A 19421-nucleotide genomic window follows, 5' to 3' on the forward strand; every position below is an offset into this window, starting at 1 on the left:
TATTAATTATTAATCCACACAATCAGGATTTTAAGACTTTTCTTCCTAATGAGAAGATTAAGAGCAGAGCAGTAAGTGCATCTAGGTCATGTAATTTTATTAGTGCCATCTATAAGTTGTTCACAGACTGTTTTTATTTTGAATATGGTCTTTTCTTGTTACTTTCAAAATAAAAGCAGACTGATATATGCAGTCGTTTTAAAATTATTGTAGCCTGTTGCTGCCTTTGTCGCACAAATATACGCATCTCGTACATTTTAAAAAAATAGCTCTACTCAGTTACATATTTTGATTTGAGTATACTAATTTTAATAGCGGTAACGTATTATTTTTTTCTTTGTTGTACATTTGCTCTTACAGTCCGTCCAATTCCTGTTTTCTGCTTTTTTTAATTTTTACCTTAGTTTGAATATAGATTCTTCTACTTACTTATAACTTGCTGTTGGCACACCTGAATTTCCCCACTGTCATATTTATGACAAACATTGCTATAAATATTATATTGAATTCTCTGTAGATTTTAACCTAGTGTGGATGTTTCTTTTCTGTATAAACATAAAAGCAAAACAAAAAGAAAAAACTTGCAACTCCTTATAGTACAACTGAAAATATAACTGATATTACATTCGGAACAATTTTTTTGAACCTCCGCTGATGGTGATTTTTTTCCCCCGCCAGATTATGCGAAGCAAACCCGATGCTTTTATTTTGGAAGAAGTCAAACCGGAAGCGTGGGTAACGCCGCATAACTTGCTAGAGGCGGACTGAATCCTCCCTGCTCTCCGCTCAGACAGCATCAGTTTCGGCCACAGCAGGCGGGGTAAAGCTCTCCGCTGGGTTTCGAGACATTCAGGACCTTTCTATTTGAAAGTTTCCTTTCAAATAGATATATATAGGCTATAGAAATATATATATATATATTCCTGACCGTATAACAATGAAGACTTCCAGCAGTCCGCCTGCGGGAACTGACAGAAACCCGTTCGTCCACGAGCTGAAGTTTTCCATGACAGACAAAATAAAGGTGAGACATTTTTTAAAAAATGTCAACTTTTGTTCCTCTGCAGTTGGAATTACTCCAATGTTACATGTATTGTGTGTCAGAATGAAGTGATAGACACTTTGCGAGTAGTTTTGTGTGTCCGGTCGCATTCTGCTGAAATAAAATGTAAAGAATGCTGAACAACATGGAGACTTGGACGAAGAGGAGTGCTGCATCCTTCTAGGAAATGTGTTTCCTCTGTGGTTTCGGTGACAGCTGGACTCGCTGGATGGAGTCAGCCAATAACAGTTTTAATGCAGAATTAAAATACTTTCAAAACTGTACACTTATAACGCGTTTAGACTTTCTCAGCACTCTTAATTTGTGCTAAAATGCATTTCAATAGTGTTAGAAACAATCAGTGGAAAAGGTTCGATTTAAAAAATAACTCAATTTTATAGTCAGTTTTACGGTACTTTCTACAAGATGCTTGAGAAAGTTCCAGAATGAATAGAAAGATGCGGTGTTTTAACTGGATCTGTCGGTGATCATGGTCAAAATTGATTCAGTTAATTTTGACCATGATCCATTAAAACAGATTCTTTTTTTTCACAAACTGGTATAAAGTAAAATTGGAATGGAATATTACATACTTGATAGTCCAAATAATGTTTTTTTAAAAAAATTTTTTTTACTTGATTTATTCTGTAGGGGTGAGCATTTAACATTATTGTGAAAAATAAATCTTATGATGAGAATTTGGATAATGCCAAAAATAGACTCCAATTAATTTTAACAACAACAAAAACAACCCAAAAATGGCTGCGTTCTTAGTTGTACCATTTTTACAATTTTCTCCACTGTTGGTTAAAACGTATAGCTCTATAAATGCGTCGAACTGTGCATCTTAATTAGATGCACAGTTTTTAAGTTCAATATAGTAAACAAGGTCTGCAGCTTCATGTGATGATAGGGATGAACTTGTAATTCTAATGGATTCAAAGCTGCTACCACTATCAAGTAAAGCACAGCTCACTAGTTTCTCCTTTATGCGATTCGGTCCTTGGAATAAATTCGAAAAAATAAATCTCGAGTTTCTCCAAAATGGAGTCGACATATCATCACTAAAGAAAATCAGCGTGAACCAGGAAAAGCCTAATCGGTGAATCAAAGCACGCAAACTTGAAAAAAAAAAAAAAAAATCATAGTTTGACAAGTCTAAGCATTACGGCCTGAAGGGGGGGGGGAAGCGAACAACCTTTTACTACTCTGCTGAATCATGGAGTTTTCTCATGATTGGTGATAAATCCAGATAATAAAATCTACCTACTTTCCTATACTTTGAGGTAAATAATTTTAACTCAAGTGACCAAAATGATATGAAAAAGGTTGGGAGGAAGAAGAAAAAAAAAAAAAAAAACCTACATTTTGAGTCCGGAAAAGTGAAAAATGCATTACTGTTACCTGAATTCACTGTTAACCACCTGATACCTGTGCTGCTTCACTACTAGCTGCTTTTTTATGATCTGGTATCAGTAATTGGTCAATCATAATTTAACTGCCAGAGTTTTATCTGAAACTTGTGGTTTCACCGGGACCCCAGCTACCACTCTCTTCCTGGAGGAAGGTACAGCCACAGTTTAACATCAGTTTACTATATTTGCATTTGATTTTAACTGAGCACCTGCTATAAATATCCACAGACTGACACTCTTAACTTTATTAGGCTGACTTTTATCTGGAACTGTATCATCTCTTGAGTAATTCTCCCAGAAAATAACAGAATATCCAACTACCTATGCATCCATGTATAAATAGACACCAGGGATACATCTTCTGTCTTACTTGATTCTCTGTTAAATGTTTCACTATGATTTTCAACAGAATAATGGAATGGCTGTTTAGGGAAGAATCTGAAGCTCGTTCCTCTAAATGTTGTTCCTGATAACATTTTAACGTCTGTATTTGATCTTTCATGATTTTTCTTCAAAGAAGTCCTCAAACGACAAAGATCGTCTTCCTGGTTTCCTGTGTTGCACACCTAAAACTCACAAGACGATACACAACGTGCCCCTTCTGACCTTAGGATACTGCTTGACTATGCATGGACTGCTGTAATACATTTCCCATTTGGTAATGATAGTGAGCACTACGATTGTGATGTAGCTCAACGTATCCCTAGACATCCAGCCGTTCGTTGCCTCCTTCAGCGTCTGAACAACTTTCAGTGCTTGTATGTTGTCCGTGTCTTGTCATCAATAGTTCCGGCTGGAGACCCAGCATGCTCCCAAATGCTCTAAGAGTAGTTGGGGTATCTTCTACTATGGAGGAGCCACATGTTTCATGATTAACATCATGGGTCGACAGCACGCCGATCCCCTGAACACACATCATTTATGTGTGTTCAGTAAACGAGGAACTGCATCAACTTCCATGCAAATTTAAATAAAACACCTTTTCACAGTTCAGTTCCTTTTAAAGGGAGAAATAAAGTTATGCTTCAAGCTTAGAGAAGTTCGTTTTCCCTCTGAGTGGAATGTGTAAATGTTCGGCAAGTTGGCAGTAACGCTGGCAAAACCGATCCTTTAAAAGTCGACCGTTCTGCTGAGATGAGCAGAAAAACCCTGCTGCAGGCTTTTGGCCACTTCCCCTCGACTAGCAGGATGCTTTTCCCGCCCCTTTCCTCCGTTATTGCCAGGAACGGGTCGTTTTTCCGTTCAGGCCTGCAGGAGATGATTGCTAACAGTTGACAGCAGCAGCTCACCCATCACGTGTCTGCTTCACACCTTCCGCCACCGGCTTTCTAAAGCCGTTTTTCCACTTGCCCACACGTGTGGAGTTGCATGTAAACACGCCTTCCACGTCAAAAACAAACAAGATGGTGAGGATAAAAGGTAGAAGCTAAACTTTTCCTCTTACCGTTTGCATCTCTGGATAGTTACCCAACAGGCGGTCACTGTATTCCTCCTTTAGGAGCGTAAGGCACAAAAGGTGATTGCCAAATAATCTGGCTGATTACAATATGCGAAATGTGAACATGGTAATGGAAAGTTGAGTGGAATGAACAAAGACACTAAGGTCCCAGAGTCTAAAGGAAGAGCGGAGAGGCACAGAATCAAACCCTTAGTTCCATTGTAACGTTTCCTCTGTGATTTTGGGAGCCAAGCCATCTGCTGGTACCAGTGTGGTCCCAGAGTCTGAGTTCGCCAGTGTTTACAGGAACTTCTGGAGAACTTGATGCTTCCTTTATTCCCACTGGAAAATAAATATTGTCAAGCTAGAAAGGAAAGAAAATGTTTCTCACAGCTGGGCCCTAATTCAAATGTTGCTGTTGGGATTTGCAACATTAAACAGGAAAAAGCAGTTTTCCTTGAACTTGAAACCTGACATTCTGATTTTAATAGGCTGCTAAAAGTGAGTAAGTGTATTATTATTGCAAATTTCAAATAAGCCTTTTGATATCTGTTCCCTATAAAATTCAGTTTCAATCTGTTCTTCAGCAGCTCATTCTTTTACCACCTCCAGAGAAAATGTCAAGCGGAGCACCCCAGACAGATTTGTCGAGCTCCAACCATGACGCTCAACCGCAGGGAGCCGGGAGGGGTGGAGAGTCGGGAAGAGTGTTTGAGCATCATAAATCAACCCGGTGGTGTTTATTTATTAATACAGCCCCGAAGCACACACCTGGGTCCTCCACATCCAGACATGCATCACGAAGAATGGAAATATGGCAGAGGAAGGAAGAGGAGCTTAGATACGACTCCCAGGGGCGGTGACAACAAGCTCGTCATTCCAAAGTAGGAGGAGAGCAGAGTGATAGATGAACGTGTGGTGGAGCAGATGGCGATGGGGAGTGAGGGGTTGATGGGCTGATGGTTGAGGAGAGGAAGACTCTGGGGACCTGAGATCCTTTAAGGTGTAAAGAGGGGAAGAGAGCAATCAGAGTGGGAGATGAGAAGATTGAACTGAGGGAGGGCAATCAACCGGAGGAAGCCAGAGATGTCACAGTCTGAATTTACTCAGCAAGCTGGGACTCTGGTAGTTTATCCACGGCACCACGTCTGTATCATCACACCGAAAGAGACAAGGAATGACAGCTTAGTCAGCGTGTTTCTTCTGCAGCTACTGCTTACGTTACGTTAAAAAAGGCAACACTGCGGGAGAAAAAATCACTGCCAGAGGGCCTGCCTTTTGGAAAAAAAAACCCTCTTTGTTGCCTTGATATTCTGATAAGCTCAATGGAACAAAGGATTCATCTTTTTACTTATTCAAGTGATGGGAGTGTCACTTCTACCTGATCTTTTTCCGTGTCCCTTGAGGACCACAGAGTACATCGCGTGCTAGAAAAATATACATCTATGATAGCTTTATGTCCTTTGCAACCATAAGGTTTGCAGAGCTGAACTCTCTCTGGTCAGTGATCTCTCTGTGGCAAGACAAACTCCTCCAACTTGATCACCCTTCCTTTGGGGATTGCACAAGGGATGTGTTTTAGTTCCTGATCATTGCTCGTTTCACTATAATATGGAAAGTCTTCATGGAACAAGCAGGCATTAATCTCAAAACAGGTGGTTTGCAAACTTTATGGCTTAATTTAAATTAGTTTAAAATTGGGGAATGCTTTAAGTCAAAGGGAATATCAACATGTGCTTTTGGACAGTTGAAAGAGATATTTTGCTGTATTTCACAGTCCAGTCCTAGACAATGCTATTGTTAGAATCTGGGATTTTTCAGGAGGTGAGGGGAGGGGCTTCATGAGCTTGGTACTTGACTTTCTTTTGCAAAGCCTTTAAGTTTAGCCCAAGACATAGAGGTACAGCAAAGAGTTCATCTGTCCATTGTCTACAACTTATACAAGATAGGGTTTAGGACAGCGTTTCTCTACTCCAGTCCTCATTGACCATTACCCTGCATGTTTTAAGCGTATCCCTTCTGACACACACCTGACTTGAATGAGTCGGTGATTAACAAGTTTCTGCAGCACTTGATGGCATGCAGAGGGGGTCATGCAATCATCTGAATCAAGTGTTCTGGAACAAAGACAAATCTAAAATACTCAAGGCAGTGATCCCTAAGGACTGGAATTAAACACTGGTCTAGGGGATAGCAAGACCAAGATGGACACCCAGACACCCCTATTCCTGGCAACACTATCCAAATTAGTATGAGTGATCCCAAGAACTAAGTTTAGACCTAGGATTAGTATTAATAGTGCATCTGGCCTTATTGCTTTTACTTACAATACTTTTTAGTGTACGTAACTGCAGTAACTTCCAGTAAACATCCTGGAAAAGAGTCAGGCTGAACAGATTGATGACATTTCTGAGTTACTTGCATGTTATCTGCACCAACAAGATTTATTGCGACTGTTATGACCTAGGGTTTAGCTAAATATGTGATACACTTGAAAATCTGCATGCTCAAAACGTATGGTGTTAGAAGGGATCTGTTGATGGATGAGTGTTTGCTCCTTCCTGAAGGCTCAGATGGAATGTGAGTTTCCTCCTCCTTGCCCTCCAGGATGTACAGCCACATTTCTCTGCTGTATACGAATGTGTCATGCACATTTAGTTTGAGCTATTTACAGTCACTTGCAAAGATCCTCATACCAAAAAACACAAAAAGTTACACACATGACCAAAAGTGTTTGTTAAGGACCAAAAAAACCTACAAGGTCACTAAAATAACTTGACATCAACAAAAGGAATAATTCACTGGAAATTAACCAACGTAAATCAGACATTGAAATGTGACACAACAGAATCATTTAAAAAACAAACCGATGAAACAAGTTTGGACAAAAATGAAGTCAACGTTTCAGGTTGTTTTATGACAGGAATGTGAAAAGTTCGTCAGGTGTGAACATTGTTGCAAGGCTTTGGGTTTACACCGTGTAGCAGCACCGCAGTAATTTGTTGATTATTTGTATTTTTGTGTCTTTTCTCTCGTCTCCAGATCGGACTCATGTCAGTTACAGTTTTTCCAGTCCGGCTGCTGTTGGTCTCTTTCTTCATGCTGCTGGCGTGGCCTTTCGCCTTCACGGCTTCGCTGGGACGTTCGGAGCTTGTCCCCGATCCACAGTCGTGGTGGAGGAGGTGTGTTGGCGCCAGTTGGTACAGTAAGAAACATTGATCAAAGGCGGGTTGTAACGTCTTTAGGTCTGACAAAAAGAAATAAATGCATAAAACGTTTGCTTTGTCAGAATAATAGATCTTTGTCTTCGGGTCATTATGCGAGCCATGTGGTTCTGTGGTGGTTTCCATTGGATCAAAGTGAAAGGGGAGCGAGCGCCGCCTTCTGAAGTTCCCATCCTCACCGTAGCCCCGCATTCCTCCTATTTCGACGCAATCCCAGTCACCATGACCATGTGCTCCATTGTCGCCAAGCTGGAGAGCCGGAGCATCCCAGTCTGGGGCAGTGAGTCATTGACATTTCCATGCTTACAAAAGAAAAAATGCAAAAAGGGAAGAAGAGTACAGTGTTTGTATGGAAGTCTAGATTTAAAGAATCTAGTCTCTCAACACATCTACACGTCCTTAGGGCTGCAACTAACGATTGTTTTAGTAATCGATTAGTCTGCCAAATAATCGATTAATTGGATACAAAATTGGCACAAAAAATGCTTAAAACCTCAATCTTTTTTTTACTAGATATTAGAAACTTATTAGAATAGAATATACTTTATTGATCCCCAAGGGGAAATTGCTTATTTGTTGAAAGCTACTCCATCTTAGGTGATAAATACAAAGTTCGTAAAATATATATACACCTAAGAGTGAATAATAAAGAGTGAATAGTTCAAAATGACTAGATATAAACAAATAAATAAATAAATAAGCAACCACATGCAATATATTAATCAATAAATAAATGTATTTATTAGGTGTATCCCTTCTGACACACCTGACTTGAATGAGTCGGTGAATAACAAGTTTCTGCAGCAATCAATAATTGCTGCAGAAATCAGCAATCAATAATCAAAACAACAATTATTGATTAATTATTTTAATCAATAATTAAAAGAGGCAAACTTACAAATGATTAAATTCCCTTTTTCAAAAAGGAAATAAACTCTTCATTGCCCAAGCTGCAATAACATCGCTGCCCATTAATGAACTAGAACCAGATGAAGCTAAATCTGTTCCACTTGAGGAGTTCTGGGTAAAACATATTTACAGACAAAGGTGATTTTATCTTAAATGCAAAATGTATATATCCATATATTTGTCGTAATTACTGCTCGGAATTAGTTTTTTTCAGCAAATGGCTTTTTTTTGTCTGTATACTTCAGTTAAGAATTAATTTATTGTTAAATAAGTTGATGATTATTTCAATAATTGATGGCAATTAATTCAATTAATTGTTTCGGCCCTTCATACATAAATTCACCTACTTGCTTCTTCTGACTTCATTTTGAGCGCCTCACTGATACTCAGAGTTACTAACTTGCGTTCTTCAGTTCCAAGTGTTTTCAGTAACCTGGATGGTGAAAAAGATTTTTATCTATTATTTGTAGGAGTCAGCAACAAGGTAGCTCCCTTAAAAAAAGTCCTACAGTTTTGAGGAAACTAAACTCTTTCTCAGTCAGCGTTAAAGCTCTTTACCAAACACTCTTTGCCAAAGTTTTTTAAAAATAATAAGTACATCACTGCTACTTTGATTATATTATTTTTTAAGGTTATAACTTGCTTTAGTAAAATTAGAAGTAGTTCTATGTATGTTGATAGACTTTTGGTCCTTGTAGTATTTTTTGCTGCATTTTCTTACATTTCTAATGACATGTTTTCCTTCTTAATAATTTTGATTTTTTTCTTTCTCTCATATTGGCTTCCAAAATGCATCTCTTCATCACGGCCTCCCCCAGCTCTGATCAGCTACATCAGGCCCGTGTTGGTATTCCGGTCGGATCAGAGCTCCAGGAGAAAAACTGTTGAGGAGATCAAACGTAGAGCCCAGTCTGGAGGAAAGTGGCCCCAGGTGTTGTATTCACGCCGACTCGCACACACACACACACTCACACCCACAGGTCTAACTTCAAACGCAGTCAAAGAAACTAAAGAATTTTCCTCCGTGTTTCTATGTGTTTACTATACTAATGTTAAATTCCTTGTTCTAGATCATGATATTCCCTGAGGGGACTTGCACCAACAGGTCGGGTCTCATCTTATTCAAGGCTGGTATGTTTTCAGTCCCCTACCTGCTAGAACATGACCAGAATATTATAGGAAGTTATTTTTGACCCTCATTCTTAAACTCTCAAAGCAAATGAAAACAGTGCATTTGCATCAGTCCCTCCAGGATTTTGTAATTTTTTTTTTGTGATTTTTTTTTTTCCAATTAAAATCATGGATTTTGTGGTGCTATTTTATAAATAGTTGCAAGGAATTTTACGGTATTTTTTTTCTTCAAGCAGACAGTTTGAACACAAACATTTTTATTCTTTAAAGAACGTAATTGGTTTGATTTTTGTTACTCGCCATAACGACCACAGACTACAACTTGACATCAAGTTTGCTTAAGGCAGCAGTGTGGTAGGAGTAAGACATACTGCCACCTGCAGGTGGGAGTTAGCAGTCAATTAAACCCAATGTTTTTCACAATTTTTGCAGAAAATTTGCAATATGCGATGATCTTTTGATTTTGTGTGAATTTCCATGATCGCAAAATTGTAAAAAACTGGAGGTACTGTCATATACACTGTATAAAAAGGACAAACATTTTTCTTTGTCTGAGATTAAATCAGACAAATTTGAATTAAATTCTCAAATATTATGAAACTTTATATTTTAATTAACATTCAACACTGGAGCTGGAAGACAAATAACCTAAACGGCAGAAACAACAAATAAAATGAATTATGAAGTCCTTAAAAAAATAAAAAAAGGGACAATTTTGTTGAGGCTAATGCACCAGACTGAAGACTTTTGTTGTCTAGGTTTTGGTAGAAACAGAAAAGAGAAGAATAATAAATCATGCAGATGGAAATTCTTGAGCATGTTTTAATTGATCATGGAATTAATTGATTTATTGGTTGTCTCGACAGGCCTATTTATGACACTGAGACATGTCTGCTAAAAACTAGGGTCTTTGTCCCCGAGTACAATCTGACTTTTTTATGCTGCTTTTGGAGTAATGGCTTCTTCCTTGCCAAGTGACCTTTCAGTCCATTTCAGTACAAGACTGATTTACTCTTATCCATAGGAGTAAAACAGAAAATATTCATCTCTGTTGTCACATTAGAAGTAGGTTTTGTTTTTTATCCAGAGCAGCAGGTGATGCATTTACTGCGCAAACCAAAGCAGAACCGTTTTATTTGGCGTTCCGGCTGATTTCCAATAAAATGTGTGTCCGCATTACAGCAGACACCCTATAATTTAGTTTGTTTGGACTTTTACATGATCATTTGTGAATGGATTCTGACTCCGTTGCAACCAGCTCCCAGCGTTTATGTCAGAACAAATTAAACCCAGCAGGCGGGGACGTTTGGCGTCCTGCTGCTTCGTACTTAAAAGTCCGACCCTTTGCTTTCTTTTATCAGACTTGTTTTTCCGCTAACGTCCGTGTGTATGTGTGGGCGCATGAGGGGCGTTATGTGGTCAGCTATTGTCTGATGCCAGCTCGTTTTAATCCCCTTTTTTCCAGTCTGTTATTCAGTCTTTCCCAGTAAGCCCTGTGGGTTGGTACAGCTCTTGCTGTGTTTGCGTATATGTGGGTTAAAGCCAACTTGATCATTCTGCTGTGTGCTTCCAATCCTCTCTGGTCATGTCTCCTCCTGTTTCATCTCTCGGTACAGCACACCAGCTATGTGTGGAGTTTGTGTGTGTGTTTGGGTAGATGTGCTTTTGCTTTCTATGTCCTTTCCTAAATTCAAGAGGTTTTTCTTCACTTTTAATTATTTCTTCTTAATTTTGAAAACCACTTCGTACCCATGGTGTACCAGTTTAGTTTTCATAGTACCATGTCAATAAATGGACAAACAATACTTATATCTGACATGTAATTTAATTCAACTGTATAGTTTTAAAAACATATTACATTCTGTTACAATTTTTTTTTTTAGTTCTGACCCACATTTGAGGAGCTAGTTTGGACTCCCTGGTCCAGAACTTAGCTGGATCAGATCTTACGTAAAGAACAGGAACTACTTTGTGTTAATAGGCAAGTTCTCAAGGTTCAATCCTGTAATAATACAATTTGTTATTAGCTGTAATGTGATATAGAAATAAACTTGACTTGACTAGAAGAACACAGATTTGTTTAACAAAATGTTCGACATTACCCATAATTCTATTAACAAGCTAAATACACAAAGTAAGCAAATTTGTTATGTATTCTAACCTTATAAAGGTCAAAGATGGTAAACCAAAATGGATATGTAGGGATATCTGATTAGGACTGCAAGGAGAGAATCACCATTCAGTGATTAGCTACCCAGTGAGTTAGCTTAATATTCAATTTTTAGCATTTTGTAGCAGCATAGTGCTGTTTAAACAGTTTGCTGAATCTCCAATCAGCTGCTCTACCAGAAACTATGTAAAATATTTGCTTTGTTTATGCCTTATCTCTCAACTGAATGCAATTCATGACTGCTGCTTAAATCATATTTAGTCAGATCTACCTGATAATAAAGCTAAAGCCTTGAATAAATTTAACAAATGCTTTTTGCTTTGACCGCAGTAGATGAGGAAACTGTAGCTCTCCTGTTATATAAGATTTCGATTTAGGTGAAAAATGAATGTTACTGTATATCTTTTATTAACGACCTGCAGATGAATTATACATGTAGCCTGTTTGACTGTTTATTTTCACATAATAAAGCCTTCGAAAGGCACACAGAAGCTTGGAAAGGTCTTTCCTGAAGCCATTAATACTGCATGTAGCTGTTCAGCTCGTCTGTCATCATCAGGATACATTAAAGTGCCAACAGGGAAGCTGTCTGTTAGGTTAATCCAATCCTGTGTGGGTGAGGGTATGTTTTTTTTGCGTTCTTACTCATAATTTTCTCTCATGTTTGTGTTTAAAAGGTGCTTTCATCCCAGGACTCCCAGTGCAGCCAGTGGTGCTGCGATACCCAAACAAACTGGTGAGCGTCTTCTTTCATCCTTCCATATGTCTACCTTTAGACCCGCGACCCGGTCTGACCGCGACCTCACACTTTGTGCACGCCGAGCCGCCTCTGATGTAATGGCTGCCGTTTGTCGTGCCGGGGTGCGTTTCCCCTCTTGTGTCGACTGACTTCGTGTTCCAGCGGGATGATATTTCACCCGTTTGTTTCTCGCCCCTCGCGCTCGCAGACGTGCACCGACAGGTGTCATATCTCCTTCCCCCGCCATCGCCTCCGGCGCCTCTCCTCACGCGCTCATAAATGATGCAGCTGGTATTACCAAGGTTTGCATGTCCGCTTCCCTCGAAAGTCTTTGTTCCAACTTCTCTGTTTAGTCACCGCCCTGACTTTCGAGACAGCTGCCAGCCCTGTTTGTTTATTTATTTGCCTCGCTAATTTCAGCTACCATTTGCTGGTAGCATGCTAAATATAGCAATAGGAGGAATATATTTTTCATACGTTTTGAATAACTAGTAACAAGTGGTCCAAAATACTTTGGATCCTGTTGTATGTGTTGTAACATATTTCTTCCATCTCTGCAGGACACTTTCTCGTGGACGTGGCGCGGCCCTGGAGCGTGAGTTTCTCTCTGTGCATGATGATTCCTGACAGACTTGTGTATAATTGGTTACGGCGCAAAAGTTTTCACACCTCTTGAACCTTTTTACATCAGAACCACAACCTGTAACTCCTTTTACTTCGATTTTACACACCATACCAACACCATTTTGAGGTGGAAGTAAAGTTACACATTGTTTCAGCGTATTTTACAAATAAAACCGGAACGTGTTTTTATTCACCCGATCTAAATCTTTTGCCGTTGGTCTACCAGTTTTAAAAATATAACAATCTTTTTTCATCAAATGTTTTTGTTAAAAGTTAAGATTATTTGTAGAGCATCCGTGTACATTGGTTTTCAAGTCATCTGAAAGGATCTCAGTAGGATTTAGGTCTGGACTTTGACTTGGCCGTCCCAACATATGACGTGCTTAGATTTAAACTATTCCATTGTAGTCTGCCGCGTTTATTCATCTTCATGATGCCGTTTGTTCACTAATGTTCTCTAACAAACCTCTGAAGCCTCCAAAGAACAGCTGGATTTACATTAAATAGCACATTGTTGGACTATTTGCAGTAAATTTCAATAGAATTCAAGGGACTTCATATAATCATATGCCACAGTTGTCAGATTTTTATATGTAAAAAAACCCCATAACTTTATCACATTTCATCATTAATGCTCTACTTTGTGACAGTTACATCAATTCCTAAGACGTCATTTAAGTTTTTGGTCATAATGTGACAAAACATGAGAAAGGAAAAGGTGTGAATACTTTTGATTGGCTGTATTTGTGATTAGAAACACCAGTAATCTGTTTCCTATCAAAATGAACACAAACACTACGAAACGTCAGTTATCTAGTTATGTTTTCTTCTTCTTCAGGTTTAAGATTTTGTGGCTCACTCTGTGTCAGCCTCACAACTCTGTAGAGATCGAGGTGAGCGCTTAAAAAGCCACAATTTTCTCAGTGTGCTGCGATTACACTGCGGCTCACCTCCTCTCACCGTTTTCTGCAGTATTTACCCATCTACCACCCGTCAGTGAAGGAGAGGGAAAACCCTGCTCTGTTCGCCAGCAACGTCAGGAAGATCATGGCCGAGTGAGTTCGCGTGCAGCCGTGCTTTGCGCAAACACCGAGGAGCAGGTCGTCTGCTTATGTTTGAGTCAAGTTTAAAACCCACTTTCCTGTTTTCTCTCATGTACGTTCAAATGTGTGCTCTGTCCGGGAAGGGCGCTGGAGGTTCCCCTCACAGACCTGTCCTTCGACGACCGGGACATCATCCTGTCACACGGCCCACTGAGAATACAGGACTGCACCAGCCTGCTGCACTTCAACCAGCTGCTGGGCCAACTGGGGTGAGTGAAGGCAGGGGAGAGAGAGCGGACCTGTTGAACGGGCTGGGGAGAGGATCAACGTGTAGAAACACTGACCCCTGCTGGTGGAAGGAGAGAAACACACTCTCACAGGGCCATTACTGGAACTTTACGTTTGCTAAATCTGCAGGTGTTTCTCGCCAAGTAATCAACTGATCCAAGATGTATGTATAACTAAAATATTGGGATGTAATGGTGGTTATGTCATAAATTGAAGCGTTCCATACAATTCTTGCTACTAGGTATGGCTTTAACTGAATGGATGTATTTATATACATATCAAAAGAAGTAGTTGTGTATTCAAAAGCAGATCCTGTTGTTTTTCCCTTTATTAACAAAAATATTATTATTATTATTATTATTAATGTCCAGGATACAATTAACTCACTTTGAAATGTAGGAATAATAATTCCCAGTGTATTTTGCTTTGTAAAATGAATTTCTACATTAATAATTAGAGCTTCAACTAACAGTTTTAAGAATAGTTAATAATCAATAATCGGACCAAATAAATGGACACACTCTGCAGATTTTTCTTTTGATTACTTAAAGTTATTTTTAAAATAAGAAACAGTTTATTGCCTAAAATACAATGACACACTGTTCTTTTAGTGAACACGTCTACAAAAAAAAAATACTTCTAACATCAACATGTGAAAGGTTCCCTTCTGCCCTTTCTGCTTCATTTAACATCAACACACAGTTGTGCTGATCGGTTGACTATTTTTGTCGATTAAGCAGTTAATCATTAAATAGCAAAAGGTGCTTAATAGAATATTTTCTTTAACAGAGTTTGAATCGGGTGAAGTCACCAAGTGTTTTTTTTAGTCTTAAATGCAATATGCACACATGTCTGTATGGTTTTGGCTGAATTACTCCTCTGGGTATGTTGTTTTTTTTGACTGTTTATTCCAGGTAATGATTAATCCATTAGTTGATTATATCAAATAATCCATTCATCGCAATTACTGATAATGGCGTAACCAAATAGTCTGAAACAGAAACAAAAACAGGCCCAAACAGGTGTATATGTCAGAGCCTTTTCCCTCTTGTTCTCATCATGACAGGTTAAAGTCGGGGAGCGGAGGCGACCGGCTGCAACAGGAGGCCAGCAGGGCCGCCAAGCTGCAGGGGGACAGACTGGGACTGGAGGGCTTTGCCCAGTTTCTCAGCCTTCCAGTTACAGACACGCTCAGACAAGTCCACAACCTCTTCCACCAGGTCAGTGTGGAAGGATAGAGGCAACAACTTCCAAAATTAAACTACTTCAAATATCAGTGAGTGTCCAGAATATCCAGAGGTAACTCAAGAAAATCACAAATAAGCTAGAGGCAAAAAAGGACAGATTTTTTTTTCCCTCATACCAAGAGTGAATAAAAAGGTTGTTAACAATAACTCAAGCTAACGAAATAACAAAATTGAAATTGAGACAACATTTTCGTTTACTGAAATAAATAAAAACAATAACAGAAGGGGAAAAATTATAACTAAGTGGAACTACATTGTGCGTTTCTAAAACTAAAACATACTGAAATTAAAAATGTGGTATCCTTTGTTTTCGTATTGATGAATCTATTTATTAAACTTTCAAACTAATGTGAAATTGCCAAAATGGTTGGTTGCCAAATTGCCAAAACCAGGTTGTTCAACAATAACTGAATTTTTTTTTTTTAATTGATACCTTCTGCTCACTGTTCATTACCCAATCAATGCACAAATAATCACCATACAATACTTTGACCTTTCTTAATTCTGCCCCTAAAAATTTGGTGCTGAATTTTTAGGGGCACCAAAATTGTAGTTGAAAAACCTACAACTAAACTAAACAATATTAGAAACTAATAAAACAAATAGCAAAAACTAATTCAAACTAACTGAATTAGTCAAACAAAAAGTCACAATGAAACAAATCTAAACCATAATGACAAGCCCCAAACTATTACAATTTGGCAAACATACCATTTAACATAATCATAACGGAGTATTAGTGTGTTGAATTTTGAGGAAAGAGCAAAATTTAGAATAAGGCTGTAACATAGAATGTGGAAAAAGTGAAGCGCTGCGAATACTGTCCAGATGTGCTGCACTTCCTGTTTTGTGTTTGACTAAATTCGTCTTTTATATCAGGACGGAGACGGAAAGATAGACGTCAGACACTATGTCACCGCTCTGTCTGCTGTGAAGCGGCCTCATAAACCCACGGACACATTAAAGCTGGCCTTCCAGGTGAGAACAGCAGCCTCAGCGTGGCGCTGCTGGTATTTGCGTGGGTCATTTGGGCCACTGTTTCTAAAACGACCCGTTGTCGTGTTGCAGCTGTACGAGGAGGACAGCGGGGGAGTCGCAGGAGACGACCTGGCCGTCATCTTAGAAATAATGTTGGGAGTAAAGGAGGTGGAGCTCTCTCCTCTGTTCCTTGAACTTGAAGCTCAACACACAGCAAAGATCACTTATGGTAAGACTTTGTCATTTTCTGCCTTACAAATGATTTACTTGACTTTTTTATTTATTTATTGGGATTTTATGTAATAAAAGCCTCACTGTGACTCTGGAGAGACTCGCACTGAAAACTTTCGACTGAATACAAATGCTACTAATATGTAGCATTTTCAGGTACATTACATAATTGAAACCATGTCAGATGGTTTCTGTCAACGTGTCCCCATGTCTTCGTCTGAGCTTAATATTATAACTTAATATTTTCTTGTCCTTACTGAAGATAAATGCCATCTGCTAGGGATTTCATACTGACCACCTACTATTTCTGCAAAGTGTTGATGCTGTTTTTCACAGCGTTTCCTTTACAAATGTGCAGAGCACTTTGTTGGCATTGCGCTAATGTCAAAAAACATTCGCTTATTCCATGAAATAAGAAATCAATTTAAAATCACACGTGAATAAGTTTGTTCGTGTGATAAGACGATTAAAAAACATACCGTGCCATCATTCTATTACCACTTCCTGTCATCTTCATCTTTTCCCGCCAGTAGTAACATCCAGTTGTTGATCACACAACTTGTGTGATCTGAAAATTCGTTCAGTCGGAGTTTTTGTGAAATTCGCTAATTTCGATGCAAAAACCACCTCTTCCTAGTGCAAAAAGTTTATTGAAAAAAACCTGTCTTCCCCCCCAACCTCAAATTTGACGCCTTTCCATTAAGCTAATTTATTTTTGTAATTCCAATTTGCGCAATTTTATGGTCAGTGGAAACGCAGCTACTCTTTCTATCACGCTATAAATCTTGTTCGTCTTTAAAACAATCCAGAAAATTTCAGATCCGCAGGTGTGAAACAGAGATTCTAATCTGTTGATGTGACAGGATCTTTGTTTATTAATCGCTTGCTGTGCTTTACGCTGCCGCTTACTTCCTAAATCTCTTGAACCTGTTTTTGTCTCTTCCTGTTCCCTAGACGAGCTTCAGTGTCTCATAGAGAAACGTCCACACTTCTCTGTGGATTGCCTCAGTTTTAAGGATCATCCTCGTCGCGGCTGCATCGGTCGACCAAACAACTGCAATGGACACAACAAGGACGACTAAATAACAGACTCCATGTTCTTTTGCCTGGTTTGATGGTTCTATCAAGATGTTGTGAATCGCCTGCTTCTTCTGTGCCTTAAAGTGCAGCGGAAGAAAGAAAGTCTTCATTCAGTTTTCTCTGCCTTTTGTTTTAGAGCATACTTCGGTGTAAGGAAGCATTTTTTAAAAACGTATATATAAAAGATGAATAATTTCTTATACTACAATTAAAAATTTTAAGAAGTCAGTTCTATAGTTTCCTCTAAGTAGAAAGCTCTCAGGTACAGCAGACACCAGCTCACTTTTCTCTACTTCTGAATGACAGAGCAATATTCCCAGTGACAGAAAAAAAAACTATTAAAAAGTAATGTTATTGTTGCTTTACTGCAACGTCAACTGCTCTATGCAAGGAGCAAAACTGGTGTGGTGGTTTTATTAAACGCTTAAGAAGGAGAGTCGTGCTCCTAGAACCGGTTTAAAACAAACAAAACCGTGAGAATGGGAAAATGATTAACTTTCTAAAGGACTGTAGTAAAAAGGTAAGAAAAATGATACTGTTGAAAGAATATCTCAGCTCTGTGGCCTTTTTCGCAAAGTAATTTTGTCAGTTGGGGAAAAGATCCAATTTTTTCCAGAAGTGATGAAAAGACATTTTCTACCCTGTGAATGCACCGTCACCGTTACGCTTCTCTGTTTTTGAATAGGAATCATTAACGCAACCGTCAGATTTCACAACTTTTATTATTGTTCAATTAAAATTCTTTCACTTGTAGCATTGACAGTCTCTGTTTATGGCCACCAGGCGGCGCTTTGCTTTCCCTCGATCAAAATATGACTTCTAAATTTATTTAAACTTAGACCCATATCGTGTCCATCATTTTAAAAATGTTCTTTCGTACATTCTTTGTTCTTCTTTTCTCAATTTTTTTCTCTTTTCTCTCAATTTTTCCTTCTTTTTTCAATTGTTCCTTCCTTCTCAAATTTTCCATCCTTTCTTCATACCTTGGGACAAATTAAGTTACTTTGTTCATTTCTCATTCCTATCATCCTTTCTCCTGTGTTTCTTCCTGTTTACCTGAGTAAATTACCTACCATTATTTTTTCCTTGCTTACTTTTATCATCCATTAGACTTCAGTGAACATTTGTATTTACAATTTAAGAACGTAATTAAAATGAAAGGAACTTCACAATCTGGAAAAAGTATTAAATATTTATAGTGGGAAGGAACCTTGTATCTCAATGTGCTCATATTAATTTCTTCAAGGATAGGCAGTTTAGATTGTCATCTGCTCTCAGTCCAGATGGTGGCGCTAAACCCCTGCGCTACACGCACAAACTGAAGAGCCTCCCATGCACCGGTGCCCACTTGATGGACAGGAAAAGCATTACCTCATCCCTTCCTTTCATTCCTTCAGGTAAAAATAGACAGATTAAGCCTGGGCTTTGATGAGCCAAACCTGCAGAGGAGGTGTGGAAGCAGGGAGAGAGGGATCGGTGTGGAGGAGAGAGACTAAATGGATCGTTCTGCTCCAAATCCAATCCCTAATAGCTTGAGGGAGGGAGGGGAGAGAAGAAAACAGTTAAAGAAAGAGGAGAGGCAGACTGGAGATATCGCGTCGAACAATTAAGACCAGCCTTAAGGGGATGAAATAGCAGCAGCTTTGTGGAGAACATACAAGTTCCTCTCTGCAGTCATCCCCACATTCTCCTGCTTCAACAAAAGTGGCTCCAGAAAAATCAAAAAAAGAAAAAAAAATCTTTACGGTTCATCCCAACCTGCATCTAATCCCAGCCACTGCACTTTAGGACACATTCAAACCAATCCACTGGAGATAACCGGGGACTTCTGTCAGCCAGGGCCGAATTCAGTACAGCTTGTT

General features: G+C 38.9%; 1 protein-coding gene across 2 annotated transcripts; it reads left to right on the forward strand.

Annotated features, from left to right (window-relative positions):
* Positions 1-771: 771 nt before the first annotated feature.
* Positions 772-18312, forward strand: lpcat1 (lysophosphatidylcholine acyltransferase 1). Of its 2 annotated transcripts, XM_032581627.1 has the most exons (15): positions 772-1024; positions 4486-4779; positions 6938-7077; positions 7185-7399; positions 8847-8959; positions 9099-9159; positions 12007-12065; positions 12629-12663; positions 13531-13585; positions 13665-13747; positions 13879-14004; positions 15090-15243; positions 16150-16248; positions 16339-16477; positions 17434-18312. In XM_032581627.1, exons 3-15 carry the CDS (start codon positions 6947-6949, stop codon positions 17559-17561), a joined length of 1398 nt encoding a protein of 465 aa, XP_032437518.1. In that variant the 5' UTR covers positions 772-1024; positions 4486-4779; positions 6938-6946; the 3' UTR covers positions 17562-18312. The 2 variants fall into 2 exon arrangements, with proteins under 2 accessions (XP_032437518.1, XP_032437517.1); XM_032581626.1 differs by lacking the exon at positions 4486-4779.
* The last annotated feature ends 1109 nt before the right edge of the window (positions 18313-19421 follow it).

This window comes from Xiphophorus hellerii, chromosome 13 (assembly GCF_003331165.1).
Source record: "Xiphophorus hellerii strain 12219 chromosome 13, Xiphophorus_hellerii-4.1, whole genome shotgun sequence".
NCBI classification, from domain to species: Eukaryota; Metazoa; Chordata; class Actinopteri; order Cyprinodontiformes; family Poeciliidae; genus Xiphophorus; species Xiphophorus hellerii.